Raw genomic sequence first — 14,467 nt, 5'->3', positions numbered from 1 at the left:
TCAAGCACCTGGCTGTCATAGCTTAGTGCTTCCAGGGCCTGAGCTGGAATTGCTGCTCTGCAAATGTCTAGAAATACCAACTCTTACTGCTTTGCAGAAGAGAGCTTACTATATCCCTAAAATCCAAAAGACATTTCTCTCCATCTGTGACGTCCTTGGTTCAACAGCTAGGGAAGGTTAGATGTGGCTCCCTTCAAGTCTGTTCCTCAGTGCACAGATCATTGGAGGTCCTCTACTTGTGCAGTGTAAGAAGCACAACTTCTGTCCAAAACTGAGCAAACTGATATCCTTCTGCACTTCTGTCCTCTGTCAGCAAGAAGCCAGAGATAACATCTCAAGCTAATTTTCCAAGTGAGTTAACCGATGTCCTGTAGCAGCGTGTTTGTAATGGCCAAACAGGTTCAGGCCTGAATCTAGCTTTCCCAGAATTTTCGCCTAGTGATACTCAGGGTGTTTCCGACTAGTAGCTCTGGCTTGAGATCCCAGTAACTCAGAATGAAATCATTGCTGTTCTAAGGATGTTTTTTCCCTTTCATTCACTATTGGTTCATTCCACAGTTAACTTTCGGCCGAGGGAAGGAGTACCTGAAGCATATAATGGATGTGCACAAGGAGAAAGGCTATGGCTGTAGCATTTGTAATCGACGTTTTGCTTTGAAGGCAACTTACCATGCACACATGGTCATTCATCGGGAGAACCTGCCTGATCCTAATGTACAGAAGTAAGATGACTTGCTGGACTGGTAGGAGGGGCTATCTTGAAGTCGAAGTGGCTCTGCCATCTGATGATTTCAGGGAATTGGGTTGTAATAAAAGACCAGAAACTAATGGGTGTTAAAATGCTGATTATAAATTCGAAATGCATTATATATCACTGCCAATTCACTTAAAATGATTAGTCAACAGTGACCCAGTTTGGGCTTTGTAAACAATAAATCTATGTTTTTAATAAGATTTTTTTAAATATATAATTTGAGGGCATAGCAATGCCTTCAGCAAACCTAGTGTGTCTAAGGCTCATTTTTAAATGCATTTATGGTTCAAAGAACTTTTCTAGTAATTAGTATTACCAAACACACTGACAAAGATGCCCGAAAACAGCCTCTGTCTCAAGAAAAGCATGACAGTTTTGGTCTCTCTGGTTTCAGGTACATCCATCCATGTGAAATCTGTGGAAGGATTTTTAACAGTATAGGGAATCTGGAAAGACATAAGCTTATACATACAGGTAAAAATGTTGTGTTTCTTTATTGTTCTCAGTATTACAAAGAAATTTCTGTTGCCAATGCCTGCCTTATTTTTTTTCAGGGAGAAATAAGTTACGGGTTTTTACTGTAAGTTACAATAAGATAAATGATATATTTATGCTTTTAAGGTAGACCAGTTTTCTAAAACAGATAGTGTTAATGAAGATGTTTGGTCAAGGCACACAATCCAGATCTTTAGTTAATATAATGCAGGATTCATCTGCTAAAATCCTAATTCTGTATTCCGTTCTTCCTCAAATTCTTCTCCATGTCACCTTCTCACCATTACACAGGCTGAAAACTGCTATTGCAAAATCATTTTTAACAGCTCATTGTTATTTCATGCTATGCAGTATTTTCCTACCTCAGGCTTTCTTTTTTTAGATCTTGCACAAAAAGCCAGCTTTTTTCTCTCTCTAATGTGTCCTAATTCAGTATGGGCTACAATATGCATGAAAGATATGGCTGTCAACACAGGTGGGCTGTTGCCCTCTAATTCACCAGTTTAGTCAGTTTTTAGGGGATGCACATTTTTCATTGACATTTTTTTTGTTTATGTTGTCTTTTAAATTTATTTTTAAGGTGTAAAAAGTCATGCTTGTGAGCAATGTGGCAAATCATTTGCTAGGAAAGACATGTTAAAAGAACACATGCGGGTCCATGATAATATCCGAGAATACTTGTGTGCAGAATGTGGCAAAGGTATGTCAAATGCCTTGTTTTCCATTAACTGTGATACTGAATAGCAGGTGAATATCTGAATTAAAATGACTTCCATTATTCTAATGACTTAGAATATTGGGAAGGTACTCAGAATGGAAATATTTTATTTTTGAGTGTTAGAAACTGTATTAATTAGGAGCCTTATGCATATATTAAACACCTGTAATTTTACAGTCTAGTTCCAAGACCTGTAAGACACATCTGATGTCAATGAAATTTGCCTCTGTTCTGTTAGATTCAGGGGTGCTTGTCTGAGTGAATTCCACTGCATTTGCAGTTCCAAAGTGAATAAAAATTTTGGTTTGTTTGTTGTTTGATTTCTTTCATTCTAGACTGTTTTCGGACTTAAGAATTAGAGTAATTTCTCTTTTTAAGAGCTTTAAGAGTCAAAGTTGCTTTGAATTTTTGAATTACTTGAGCTGTAACTTGAACCATAACTGAACTGGCATATTAATGGAAGGCAGTGAGTCTGACATCCCTAAGGGTGTTTTATCTTTGCTTCTCCCTGCTGTTTTGCTTCTTCCTCATGGTTCTTCAGATGTTTTCCAGAGATCCTGCCTGCAAATAAAATAGTAATAATAATAATATGCATTGCTACCTAAACAATTAAAAACATTGAATAGCGGATACACAGCAGGTATCAACTTGGAGCTATTGGCTCTAAGTGTGGTTTATCATCCTGAGTTCCCTTCTGAAGGTGGGAGAATGGAAGAAATGATCATGCTGTGCTTTTAGCTGTATGTTTTTACCTCATAGGAATGAAGACAAAACATGCGCTTCGTCACCACATGAAGCTTCACAAAGGGATTAAAGAATACGAGTGCAAGGAATGTCACCGAAAATTTGCACAGAAAGTCAACATGCTGAAGCATTACAAAAGACACACAGGTGAGGTCCCTAAGGATGTACAAAAGCTGCACTGAATCAGCTAAATGAATTCAACATTGTTAAAAGAAATATGCATATTGTGCTCTTTGAAAAGTGAGGTTTTGGTCAGTCAAGACCACCTATTATACAGTTAAAATGTGTTTGTTGCTTTTATGTTTCTGTTTGTTAAGGGAGGTTGGTTTGGTCTAGGATAGACCTAGAGTGTTGCCTTTGTTTTAAATTAGTCTCCAGTTTTCTATTTCACAAAACAAAATGTTATTTTCTGATTTCATTTTCTGACTGATACAGTGGCATGGCTTAGATAAAAATGGCTGGTGAAGCTGGGCTTCTTTTATTTGTTTGGCTGTGGGGTAGAGTGTTTTGGTAATACAAGACTCAGAATTGTCCCAGATGCCGTAGATCATTATTACTCTTACGCTAAATGTACTCTTACAGGAATCAAAGATTTTATGTGTGAGCTCTGTGGGAAGACTTTTAGTGAGAGAAATACGATGGAGACTCATAAGCTAATTCATACAGGTAAATCCTCTAAAATACAGTAATAAAAGACTACATCTTAACTTTTCTCCTAGTTCTCGTATGATACTCATCTTCGGGGGCTGTTGCTAATAGCTTCTCCTTCCATCTGCCACCAGTAGGAAAACAGTGGACATGTTCGGTCTGCGATAAGAAGTATGTCACTGATTACATGCTCCAGAAGCACATACAGCTCACTCATGATAAGGTGGAAGCCCAGAGCTGTCAGCTGTGTGGGACAAAGGTTTCTACCAGAGCATCCATGAGTCGACATATGAGGCGTAAACATCCAGAGGTCAGTTAGTTTTGCAGGTAGATCATAGAGTGGTTTGGTTTTTGGCATTTATTTTTCTTTAGGAAACTTTATGACCTTCAGTGATTGGAAAGGAATTTCTCCCCCATCACTCCCCCCCCCCCCCCTTCTCTTTTTTTCCTGTTCTCTTTTGAGGCCAGTTTTAAGGTTAAGGATAAATATCAGCTCAGGTAGCATCTGTTATGCATGCACTTAACTGAATCAGTTGTTTTGTTATGTTGCAGTAGTAAACATAACTTATTGCCACTCCCTAAAAATGAAGAAAATGAAGTTCTTCTGATTACTTAAATCCTTTTTTTTTCCCCTCAGCTTAAATGCATATTTCTTTTCATGTTTTGTCTTCATCTACTAGTGACCCTAATTGATTCTTTTTCCCCATTGTGTTCTTCATATTTTAGAAGTGATCTGAAAGAAGTGGTGAATAGAGATGATGGCAGTATCTGCTGCTGATGTAAAATGATTCTTAGTATTAAAGATGAATGCTGACTGCACAGAATTTGGATTAGAGGGATGTTTTGTCTGACCTTTATTTGGCTTTTCCTTTGTTCTAAATTTCTGAATAGATAATGTATTTTTTCTCAGCATTTATTGTTTAGGTTGACTAAGGCTTCTCCTTTCCCTTTGAGGTTCTATTTTACAAGCAGTTTATCATCAGCATTGCTTTGCATTGAACTATTCCTTCCCTGTCATCATGATGAAAAGTAGGCAGTCAACAGAAAGCTTTGTTTATTGATTTTTGGTTTAAAAATGCAGCCAAGTATCTGCAATCTAGAGGGCAATTTGTTTCTCTTCTTTGATAAGCTGAGAAGTATAGATTTTGCTGAAAATAATGGAATAGGACACAGGTAATGCATTTATAAATATGTCTAATTATGTTTGACAAAACATTACATTTCTATAGAATTCTTCACTTCTCAGTGGGTTGTGTTCTGTCTGGAGTATGAAGATAAACACTTTCTTCTAGTGTTGTCTTTAAACTTTGTTGGTTTTCAGTGAGAAGGAAAAGACTGAAAAGGGAAGACAAACCGATGTTACCTACCTGGATTTCTGTAAGGCCTTTGACACGGTCTCACATGACATCCCCATCTCCAAATTGGAGTAATGCAGACCTGATGGGTGGACCGTTCAGTGGATAAAGAATTGGCTTGAAGGTTGCACCCAGGGAGTGGTGGTCAATGGCTCTATGTCCAGGTGGAGGCTGGTGACGAGTGGTGTCCCTCAGGGGTCTGTCCTGGGACTGGTGCGGTTTAATACCTTTATCAGTGACACAGACAGCAGGATCGAGTGCACCCTCAGCAAGTTTGCAGATAACACCAAACTGAGTGGTGCAGTCGATACAACAGAAGGAACGGATGCCATCTAAAGGGTCCTGAACAAGCTTGAGAAGTGGGCCCACGTGAACTGAATGAGATTCAACAAGTCCAAGTGCAAGGTGCTGCACCTGGGTCGGGGCAATCCCAGGCACGAGTACAGACTGGGAGAACAACTCATTGGGAGCAGCCTTGCGGAGAAGGACTTGGGGGTTCTGGTGGACAAAAAGCTTGACATGAGCCAGCAGTGCGCGCTTGCAGCCCAGAAGGCCGACGGTATCCTGGGCTCCATCAACAGGGGTGGCCAGCAGGTGGAGGGAGGAGATTGTGCCCCTCTACTCTGCCCTTGTGAGGCCCCACTTGGAGTGCTGCATGGAGTTCCAGCACAAGCAGGATGTGGGGCTGTTAGAGTGGGGCTGTTAGAGTGGGGCCAGAGGAGGGCCACAAAGATGCTCTGAGGGCTGGAGCATCTCTCCTATGAAGAAAGGCTGAGAAATCTGGGGCTGTTAGCCTGCAGAAGGCTCTGGGGAGACCTCAATGCAGCCTCTCAGTACTTAAAGGGGGCTTATAAAAAAGTTGGAGAGCAAGTCTTTGTTCAATCAGATAATGACAGGACAAAGGGGAATGGTGTTAAACTAAAAGAGGGTAGGTTTACATTAGATATAAGGAAGAAATTCTTCATGGTGAGGGTGGTGAGGCACTGGCACAGGCTGCCCAGAGAAGCTGTGGGTGCCCCATCCCTGGAGGTGCTCAAGGCCAGGCTGGATGGGGCTTTGGGCAGCCTGGTCTGGTGGGAGGTGTCCCTGCCCATGGCGGGGGGGTGGAACCAGATGGTCTTTAAGGTCCCTTCCAACCCAACCCAGTCTGTGATGCTATGCCATATGGGTAGAAGCCATGGGTAAGTGCATTATATTAAATGATATGTGCAGAATGCTAGATTACATCATTTTTGCTTTGTGACAGGATTTATCAAGGCCGTGCTGTATTGTTTGGCTGTGGTCTGTTCTGCTGCTATTCACCAGGCTGATGCTTCTTTGTCCACAGATTCTTTCAGTGAGGATTGATGATTTAGAGCAGCTGCCAGAGACTACTACCATTGATGCCTCCTCAATTGGGATTGTTCAGGTAAATTCATCATTGCTGAATTTGTATGGTGACAAGGTGTCAGGCCTGCTGGAGGGTGAATTGGGGATGTCAATTTTTTGTTATGTGTCATAGCAAATTGTAGGCTGGTAGGCAAGGAATATGGTTTTTAGAGAACCAGTCCTAGCTTAATGTGTGGCATGCTGTCTTATAAGACATAGCAGCATAAGCAGATGCAAGTTGTTGATTTGTTATATAATGTGCGCATAAAGTTGAGGTAATTAGAGCATGAGTTCTCATTCTCTGGGAACAAGTTTTTGCTCAAGTTTGATCCTTTGCTTGAGAATTGACAGTAAAACAACTTCAGGTGATAGTGTCTTACTTGGAACTTCAACAAATCATTTTGCTTAGTGTTCTGTTTGGAAATTTGTCACTCCAGCCAGAATTAGCCTTGGAACAGGGCGAGTTACCAGAAGGGAAACAGCATATGAAAGCTCCTAAACGTGGCCAGAAACGGAAGCAAAAGTCAAGTGAGGAGGAGGAAGCTCAAGTGCCTGAGGACCCTGCCTTCAGTGAATACACAGAGAAGGAAGCTGAATTTACAGGAAATGTTGGAGATGAGACTAATTCAGCTGTACAGAGCATTCAGCAGGTAAAGCTCCAGTAGAAGGGTGATGGGCAGCTGGCATTGCTTAGGGGGATAAGCTGTTTTCCTAACAGCAAACACAGAAGAGCAATTGGAACATTTAGGGCTAGTTTGATAAATTGCAGTAGTATGAAGATTAGGAAATTAAATAGAAATAGGAAATTAAAAAGAAAAAGGAAAAAAAATAAAACTGGCCAGACCATCCCTCATATCTGTTTTTATTTCCTTCAGTGTTACCATCTCCATGTTTGCCAGGTACCAGTAACCAGCTGAAGCTGTGACTACAGGTGTGACAGTTAATTTGGCTGAAGTTTTTGAATGTTACATATGCCTTCCCCCATTATCTCCTTACTTCTATACTTGGAAGTTGTTCCATTCAAAGCTTTCTATGTTCCCCTCTATCTGTATGACTTCTTTTGCCAGCAGCAGCAACATACAAGCCCAACAGCACTCAGTTGTTTTTTCTCAATGCCAGATATTTGACAGTCAGGTTACCTTTCTGTTTTTCCTCAGGTGGTGGTGACCCTTGGCGACCCCAATGTCACAGCCCCGTCCAGTTCCGTCGGGCTGACAAACATCACCGTTACCCCCATTACAACAGCAGCTGGCACCCAATTCACAAACCTCCAGCCGGTGGCAGTGGGCCACCTGGCTGCGCCCGAGCGCCAGCTGCAGCTGGACAACTCCATTCTCACCGTGACGTTTGACACCGTCAGTGGCTCCGCCATGCTGCACAACCGCCAGAATGACATTCAGATCCAGCCGCAGCCAGAGGCTGCCAACCCTCAGTCTGTGGCCCATTTTATAAACCTGACCACCCTGGTGAACTCCATTGCTCCTCTGGGGAACCAGATAACAGAACAGCATCCTCTGACGTGGAGGTCAGTGCCTCAGACTGATGTCTTGCAGCCCCAGGCACAGCCAACGCCACAGCAGTCAGGACAGCAACAGGTTCAAACAGAGCAACAACAACAGATGTATAGCTACTAATTTATACTTTGAAAAGACAAAATGGACAGTACTTAGAGACAAAGAGACGCAGACATTTGGAAAATTTCTAATAGGATTGTTTGCTGGATACCAAACAGAGATGGGAAAATGTTTATACAATGAAATGTAAGCTGAAATTGGCATAGCACCCTGCAACACTCTAATTTTGAGATTCTCATATCGTCTCTAGACCTTGCACTGTCTTTCAAAAAAAAAAAAAAAGGGAAAGAAAAATCTCACCATAAATTTAGCACCCCCTTGCACTGTGTATTTTGTGCAGAAAGATTGAGATTTGACAGGAGCATCATAATCTATCTTAACCAAAGCAGGGAAATTCTAAATAATATGGCACTGGTGATTTAGAAAACCCTTTCAGCCGTAACATGGCACTTACTTCTCTCCAGTCTGGAAATAATATATGAAGACCTTGTTGACAGTAAGCTGGAGTGCACTTCTGGCCAGCTGGTAGACTGAAATGTAAACACAAATGGGCAAAACAGTAATTGTCTTCTTTCTTCTTTAGGTCTTATATCTAACAACGTTGGTAAAGTAGGTGGAGGTTGGGGCTTGTGGGTGGGGATGAGTGTGGTGTGGAAGAAAATACACCAATTTCACAAAGTGTTTTCATTTAGTGATGGGAAAAGCCCTGTACCTGTAACACAGTGTTAGTACTACTTGAATCACATAGCTGGTCTAATGCTAAAGCAACTTTTATGGTCTTGTAGTCAAGTTTGAATCAAACCAGTTACGAACTGAGACAAGAATGTGATACAGTTTTATGTAATTTTTCAAAACTGCTCTTTCAATTTTGCTTTTAGCTACTAGGCCTGAAGAGCAATTGGTCCCCTTTGATCAAGTTCAGGATGTGAATTTTTTTCAATTAGCCTTCTTTCATCGTGTAATAAACATTTGAGAAAGCATTCTTTATATATATATATATATATATATATATACACATATATATATATATAGCCTTTGTACTTTACTGTGCATTCCTGGTGAATATTTGTGTGAAGAACATTTGTTATCAATATGATGCGTTAAGTTCCACATCCTCATATTGCCCTTTCTCACAGAAATAATGTATGGATTCTATTTCTTCAGTTTCCAAAACTCATTGTCACATACAACGTTGTGCGAAATGCTAGACAAAAGAATGTCTAACGCATATCCTGCCACATGGAGGCAGTGTGCCCTAGTGTATAATGGGCAAGGTTTGCATGAATATTGGGGATATAGAGGGTTGGGCCAAATACATTACTGCTGATACTACACTTTCATTCCATTCTCCATATATTGATGTGTAGTCTGGACTTTGGCATGTCAAGAAGACAGTATTTTTCTCACAGAGAAAAAGCAGCTGATATCAAAAAGGAATAAACTAAAAACAAACAAACAGAAAGTTGCTGCCTGGAATCCTGAAAGGCAAATTTGTCCTGCCAGCTACAGTTGAAGAACAAGTTCCCTTGGGGCTGCAAACTGAGCCACAGAACCATACTAAAGATTTTTGCTGAGGATGAAGCTTCTGCTGTGTTTAACAGTGAAGACTGATGGTTGTAAAAATGCTGTCTGTGCCTATCATATTTATGAAAATGGTCTATGTATTAGCAAAAATATGAGTAGGAATGAGTTTGTCGTTGAAAGTTGGTATTAACATGGACTACCTGACCCCTAAAGAATGCCTTATAATCTCTGCAGCAAATCATTCCAAAGTATAAATGACTGGAAATTAAAGATAACCTCCCGTGGCTTTCTTCTTGCCAGAGCAACAGCCAGAGTCTCACTATGCTACGCTCTGTGTAAAGCCTAATTACAATGGGACGTGGCAATAAGAGAGGGGTTTCTGGTGACAGGTTTTGCGTCAGAGGAATAGAACTACTTTTCTGTAAATGTCAACAAGTCCAGAAATGTCTTTATGGGAGACACCTATATTTGAGGGGACAAGGATGCATATCAGAAACATCTTTTACCAGTGTGGAAAAAAAAAATTATTTTCCCTAGTCTCTTATTTTCCCCAGTTCCTTTTCAAACAACACTCTGTGGTTCTGTAATTTTTTTTAGCCTCCCATCATCCCAAGAATTAGAGCTTGATGCCCCTCTATCACACGGATTATTCCACCACTGGCTTGAACCAGATAAGCTACTCAGCTATCCTCCCCACGAGTGCTTCCCTTTCATGCCAAAACCCATTGATCAAGAGGACTCTAGGTTTTATTTATAAAACATTTTATGTACTTGAAACTTTTTAAAACTTTTTAAAACTTTTTTTTTCCATCGTGTTCAGTACCTAATTAATAAAGTCACATTATATTTTGGCAAGGTGACTAAAAAAAAAATAGGAAAGCAAATGCAGAGGTCCAAGATCAAGTTACTGTGGTAAATATGATGGCTGACATCTAAAAAAAATACATGTATGTAAACAGACAAGGAGGGTTGCAGTGCTGCATATAGAATTTCTGGAAGATTAGGTTTTTGTCTAGACATATGTATGTGGTGATTAAGCTTTTACATAGGGAGGAAGAGATTTTTTGCCTCAGTTGCACCATTGAGTACATCTGCTCAATATTAATACCACGGATGTTTGCATTCAGGATACATCAAATCAACCAGAGCCATTTTAACAACTAGTAGTTGCCTGACTATTTGATAAGAATGGTGTCTGCAGGTGATCACCCATTACAGAGATCTCTCTGACTTCACAAAGCCCGTGTGGGTGCTCCTCAGGTGTTCTGTGCTCTCATGCTGACTCTTATCCCTCCTGCTCTTCCTGGCCCATGGAATCTGGCCCAAGCAAGTCAGCATCTTGCCCTTCTGATAACAATTGATCCTAAGTATCTAACTAATTCAGTATCCCCAAAAACTTAAATGATATTCTGCTTCAGGAGATAAAAATGAAGCTCACTGGAAGGAAGGGCTTTGAGTAGGCCAGGCAATAGAAAGTTCTCAGAACCTCCCAGAAGGCTCCTTTTAAAAATGATCTTGACTTCCCCTGTAACCCTTGCTGTGGTATCTCGTCATCTCAGTGTGATTTTATTACTAATATTATTAACATCCCTATGAAAACAAAACTGTATCTTGGGTGTGCTGCAACATGAAAAAAATTCTTTTTTTTTTTTTTTTTTTTGAGAAATTGGAAATTGATTCCTTTTCAGACAGAACTTACCTTGGAGAACTAGTGAATGCCAGCTGCTCTCCCAGCTAAGCCTTTTTCAGAGGAATACCAAAGTTACACTGATGCTGTTTCTACCTGCACAACAAATAAAAACATGTAAGGGATGTGCAATCTAACTTTCATTTGCCAATTTGTTACTAGCCTTTTCATTTATAGCACATGAAGGTTACATTTTTTCAGCCGTGTGTCGGAAAATTTTCCTAACAACTGTTCGGTAACAAACTGGAAATATTTTGAGCCAAAGGAGTGATGTTGTGTAGTGTTGTGTATTGTCATTGTTTATTGCTGAGACTATTATTTAATTGAATGCTGTCTGTGGCACATGGGCTCTGAAGTAAAGGAGCAACAAGGTACAGAACTTTTCCTCTACTAGCGTTTTTATTCTTTTTGGTCCTCAATGTATCAAACTTTTTTTTCTTCAAATCAAGTAGCCTTGCTTCAAAAGCAGTAAGATCCAGTAGTTATCCATAGAACTCTGTGCACCCCAAAATATACAGGAATATGGGGTAGCATCCTAAAATGTTTATTCTATAGCTTGTTGCTGTACAATAACAGGAAACAGAGGAGATTGCATCCTTCTCAGCTATGGTCTAAGATGAGGTCTCTCTGGAAAACCTATTCTATTGTGCCATTACAACCTAAAATACAACTTTTCTTTTGAGATGTGCCAGTAGAAAAAGTATTTTGCAGAAATTTACCAGTCAGTTTCCTATCTGTCTAAACGACTAGGTTTGCGCATCTTTTTTGTTGTTGTTCCAGAAGGTGTCTGAAATTAACATCTGGGTAACTAATGGATTAATTTATTTCTAGAACTGAATTTTCTGTCAGTTTATCAGAGTCATTTACCAGTGTTCTGTACACAAAAAGATACTCGAATTCCTCATCTGGAAGACTAGGAATGGACACGATGCCATACATCCAAATGAGAGTCATATAAAAACTGTGGGTATTACAAGAAAATGGATAGGGAAAATAGCTTTGTTAGGGGGGTTTTGTGAATTGTTTTTCAGTAATGATACTCCCTTGATGCTGTTTAGACTATTTAAAGTAATGCTCTCTCTCCTTTTAAGTACTTTAGGCCTTAACATTTATTATTGATACAGGCATACCTGTTGGAAAATCCTTAATCCTTTGTGTTTTTGGCATGCCTGTTTGTGGCAGTTGTGAGTCCATTGGCTTAGTTTGGTGTAAAGGGAGGAGGAAATGAAGCAGAGGAGGGTACCGCCGATCCGCACCGCGATTCACAGCAAAGCTCTGTTCTCATTAGTTTTGGACAAAGACAGTACAGCCGAGTGACTGCATCTGTGAGATTAGTTGCCAAGGTTTGTATTCACACAGGGGCTTTTGCCCTGTAGCAAATCCAAAGCGTCATGTTGGCAACAGGACAACAAAAAAGCATTTCTATCACGTTTGTCATCAACTCAGAGTGATTTTCTTCAGTGCTGAGATGCTACTATCGTATTCACACTGTACATGGCAAGAAGCTGCCAAGTTTGTGCACTTAGTCACATGGCCTAAAATTTTGGGTAGACCTGTGCCGTGCCAGGAGTTGGACTTGATGATTCTTATGGGTCCCTTCCAACTCGGGATATTCTATGATTCTATGACTCTAAGTTTCCTTGGTTAAAAATGTTGGAACAATTCAAAAAGCCACAGTTACTTCCCCATGCAGTGCAACAATGGTTGGAAAATACCTTTTTTGCCCTAAAACGCTTTGAGAAAGTTGTTTTGGATTTCTTTTCCCTCCTGGGTCCTGAAGTGCTACTTTGCACGAGCAGTGCTGAGTTGCAAAACACGGAGTTCGGTTAAAACAAATTCAGCGCACAGAACCCTGCCGATGGCTGACACTGGATCATTCTCTAGGAGAGTCCAAGCTCACTGCTGCTAATCTGACCTTCCTAACAGCTAAGCTGAAAGGGGCAGAAAAGGCGTCCCTTGAGAGGGGCAGGGAAGCTGAGACTGAAGTGACCTCGGCCTCACTCCTGGACTCAGGATTTCATCAGCATTTGTAGTGTGATGCTGTCACCTTTCTGTCTTACCCATGAGCTGTTTTGACCAGTTAGCGTCTAGCTAGGTGCTAAACCTTTGGAAAAGCTGGTTAGTTGCACTGGCTGTAGAGCAGCTGATGTCAAAAGCAATTAAAAACAGAGAGTTTGGGGATTTATTTCATCTAAAACCAAGTTTTTCAATTCTAATGTCTTTTGGCTGTCAGCTGAGTGCTTCCCTGTGTATTTTTTCATTTATACCTAGGTTTTGATTCTATAAAGTTTTTAAGGTGTTTGGTAGCAAAATTTAAATAGCTACAAAAAAAGAAGTGTAGTAATGGCAGAATTAGGAGTTAAATTTGGCAGACCTAATGATGCTGATTTTCTGCAGATTTCCACCCTTCTACCTGTAAGGTTCTTGGAAGAAGGAGGCAGCACGTGCTCTGTCCAGTTTGCCAGAAGTGCTCGTGTATGGGTTGATGAACTGGGTGTTGTTAATGAGGCCAGATATCAGCTGAGCTCTTCCAGCCCTTCCCTCAAGCCATGTTCTCATTTTAGCATCTCTTCCCAACGCAGCTGGCTGTTTTCACAGAAGGAGCCTGGGTGTCTCTGGGGCCTGTACCTGTGAATTTCAAGAAAAAGATTCAAAGCTGGGGAAAAAGAGGCAACAAAATACATCGGACATACATACAACTTTTAATAATAATAATAAATAATAATTATTATTATTAAAAAAAAAAAAAAAGAGAACACATACTTAACCTGCTATACAGAACTGTGTGGTAAGATGTGGTGGATGCAGTCCTGTTAACTAAATATTAGCGAATATGTTAAGATTTATTTTTTTTCTAGCAGAACCTATACTGTTACTTGTAGAGGGGAAAGTGGTAGCGTGTACTTAGTTTACCATACATTAACTTCAAAGGTAAAGCACACTCAGTGCGTTATATGCAGCAACATGCAGGTCGCAAAGTGTAAGATGCACAACTGATAAGAGTGTAGAGCAGGTCTACATTTCATCACTTCTGGAAAGAGCTTGTGGGCAGCATTTTCTCAAGCCTGAACGTCCTTTCTCACACACAGAAGAGACCTGCTCCGTCCTGTACGTGCTATCTGCATGCAAGTCTGACGTAGGAGCATCACTGAGGGGATGATATTAGAATACAGAGGGGTGCTTTACAACCAAATTGCAAAACAACAACAAAAAAATCAAATGAGCACATTAAAGGGAAGGGTGGGGAAGTTCCTACCCCCGCTCTTTGTTGTGCCAAGGAGAGGGGGATAGAAAAGAATGGTTCTCAAATCTGCTATATGGGCTGTGCTGTGGGTAGGTTAAAAAAAAATACAGTAACTGCATATGGGAACTCTTCTCCCCTTCTCTCCACACCCATACCTACGTTAAGACCATGGTCTGAGCTTTCAAAGGAATAAATACCTATGCCTGCCATACAAATGGCACCTGTACCCAAGGGCCCACGTGACAACAGAATTCAGGATGTGTTTCCAAAGTAAATATGGGTACGTATGTCAGGTGTTTGGACAAAGAGGGGTTCTTTGGGGAGCTGCCTTAAAAAGTAAAGAATAGCTGCTTTAT

At 40.6% G+C, this 14,467-nt stretch overlaps 1 protein-coding gene across 11 annotated transcripts in view; it reads left to right on the top strand.

The window, feature by feature from the left end:
- The window catches only part of PRDM15 (PR/SET domain 15), a 37,201-nt gene extending 25,958 nt beyond the window's left edge, over window positions 1-11,243 (top strand). For 10 of the 11 annotated variants that reach the window (XM_035315855.1, XM_035315854.1, XM_035315853.1 and 7 more), the window contains 9 exons: window positions 559-722; window positions 1,149-1,228; window positions 1,830-1,949; window positions 2,727-2,858; window positions 3,294-3,377; window positions 3,494-3,669; window positions 6,042-6,122; window positions 6,520-6,732; window positions 7,240-11,243. In XM_035315855.1, the coding sequence (XP_035171746.1) occupies window positions 559-722; window positions 1,149-1,228; window positions 1,830-1,949; window positions 2,727-2,858; window positions 3,294-3,377; window positions 3,494-3,669; window positions 6,042-6,122; window positions 6,520-6,732; window positions 7,240-7,716 (1,527 nt within the window). In that variant the 3' untranslated portion in view covers window positions 7,717-11,243. The remainder of the gene's footprint in view (window positions 1-558; window positions 723-1,148; window positions 1,229-1,829; window positions 1,950-2,726; window positions 2,859-3,293; window positions 3,378-3,493; window positions 3,670-6,041; window positions 6,123-6,519; window positions 6,733-7,239) is intronic. The other variant, XM_035315858.1, reaches the window with a different exon arrangement.
- Window positions 11,244-14,467: the final 3,224 nt, after the last annotated feature.

The sequence above is a fragment of the Oxyura jamaicensis genome, chromosome 1 (genome assembly GCF_011077185.1).
Source record: "Oxyura jamaicensis isolate SHBP4307 breed ruddy duck chromosome 1, BPBGC_Ojam_1.0, whole genome shotgun sequence".
Taxonomy (NCBI): domain Eukaryota; kingdom Metazoa; phylum Chordata; class Aves; order Anseriformes; family Anatidae; genus Oxyura; species Oxyura jamaicensis.
The sequence above is the reverse complement of the archived record's forward strand: the minus strand, read 5'-3'. Positions and strand labels throughout refer to the sequence as shown.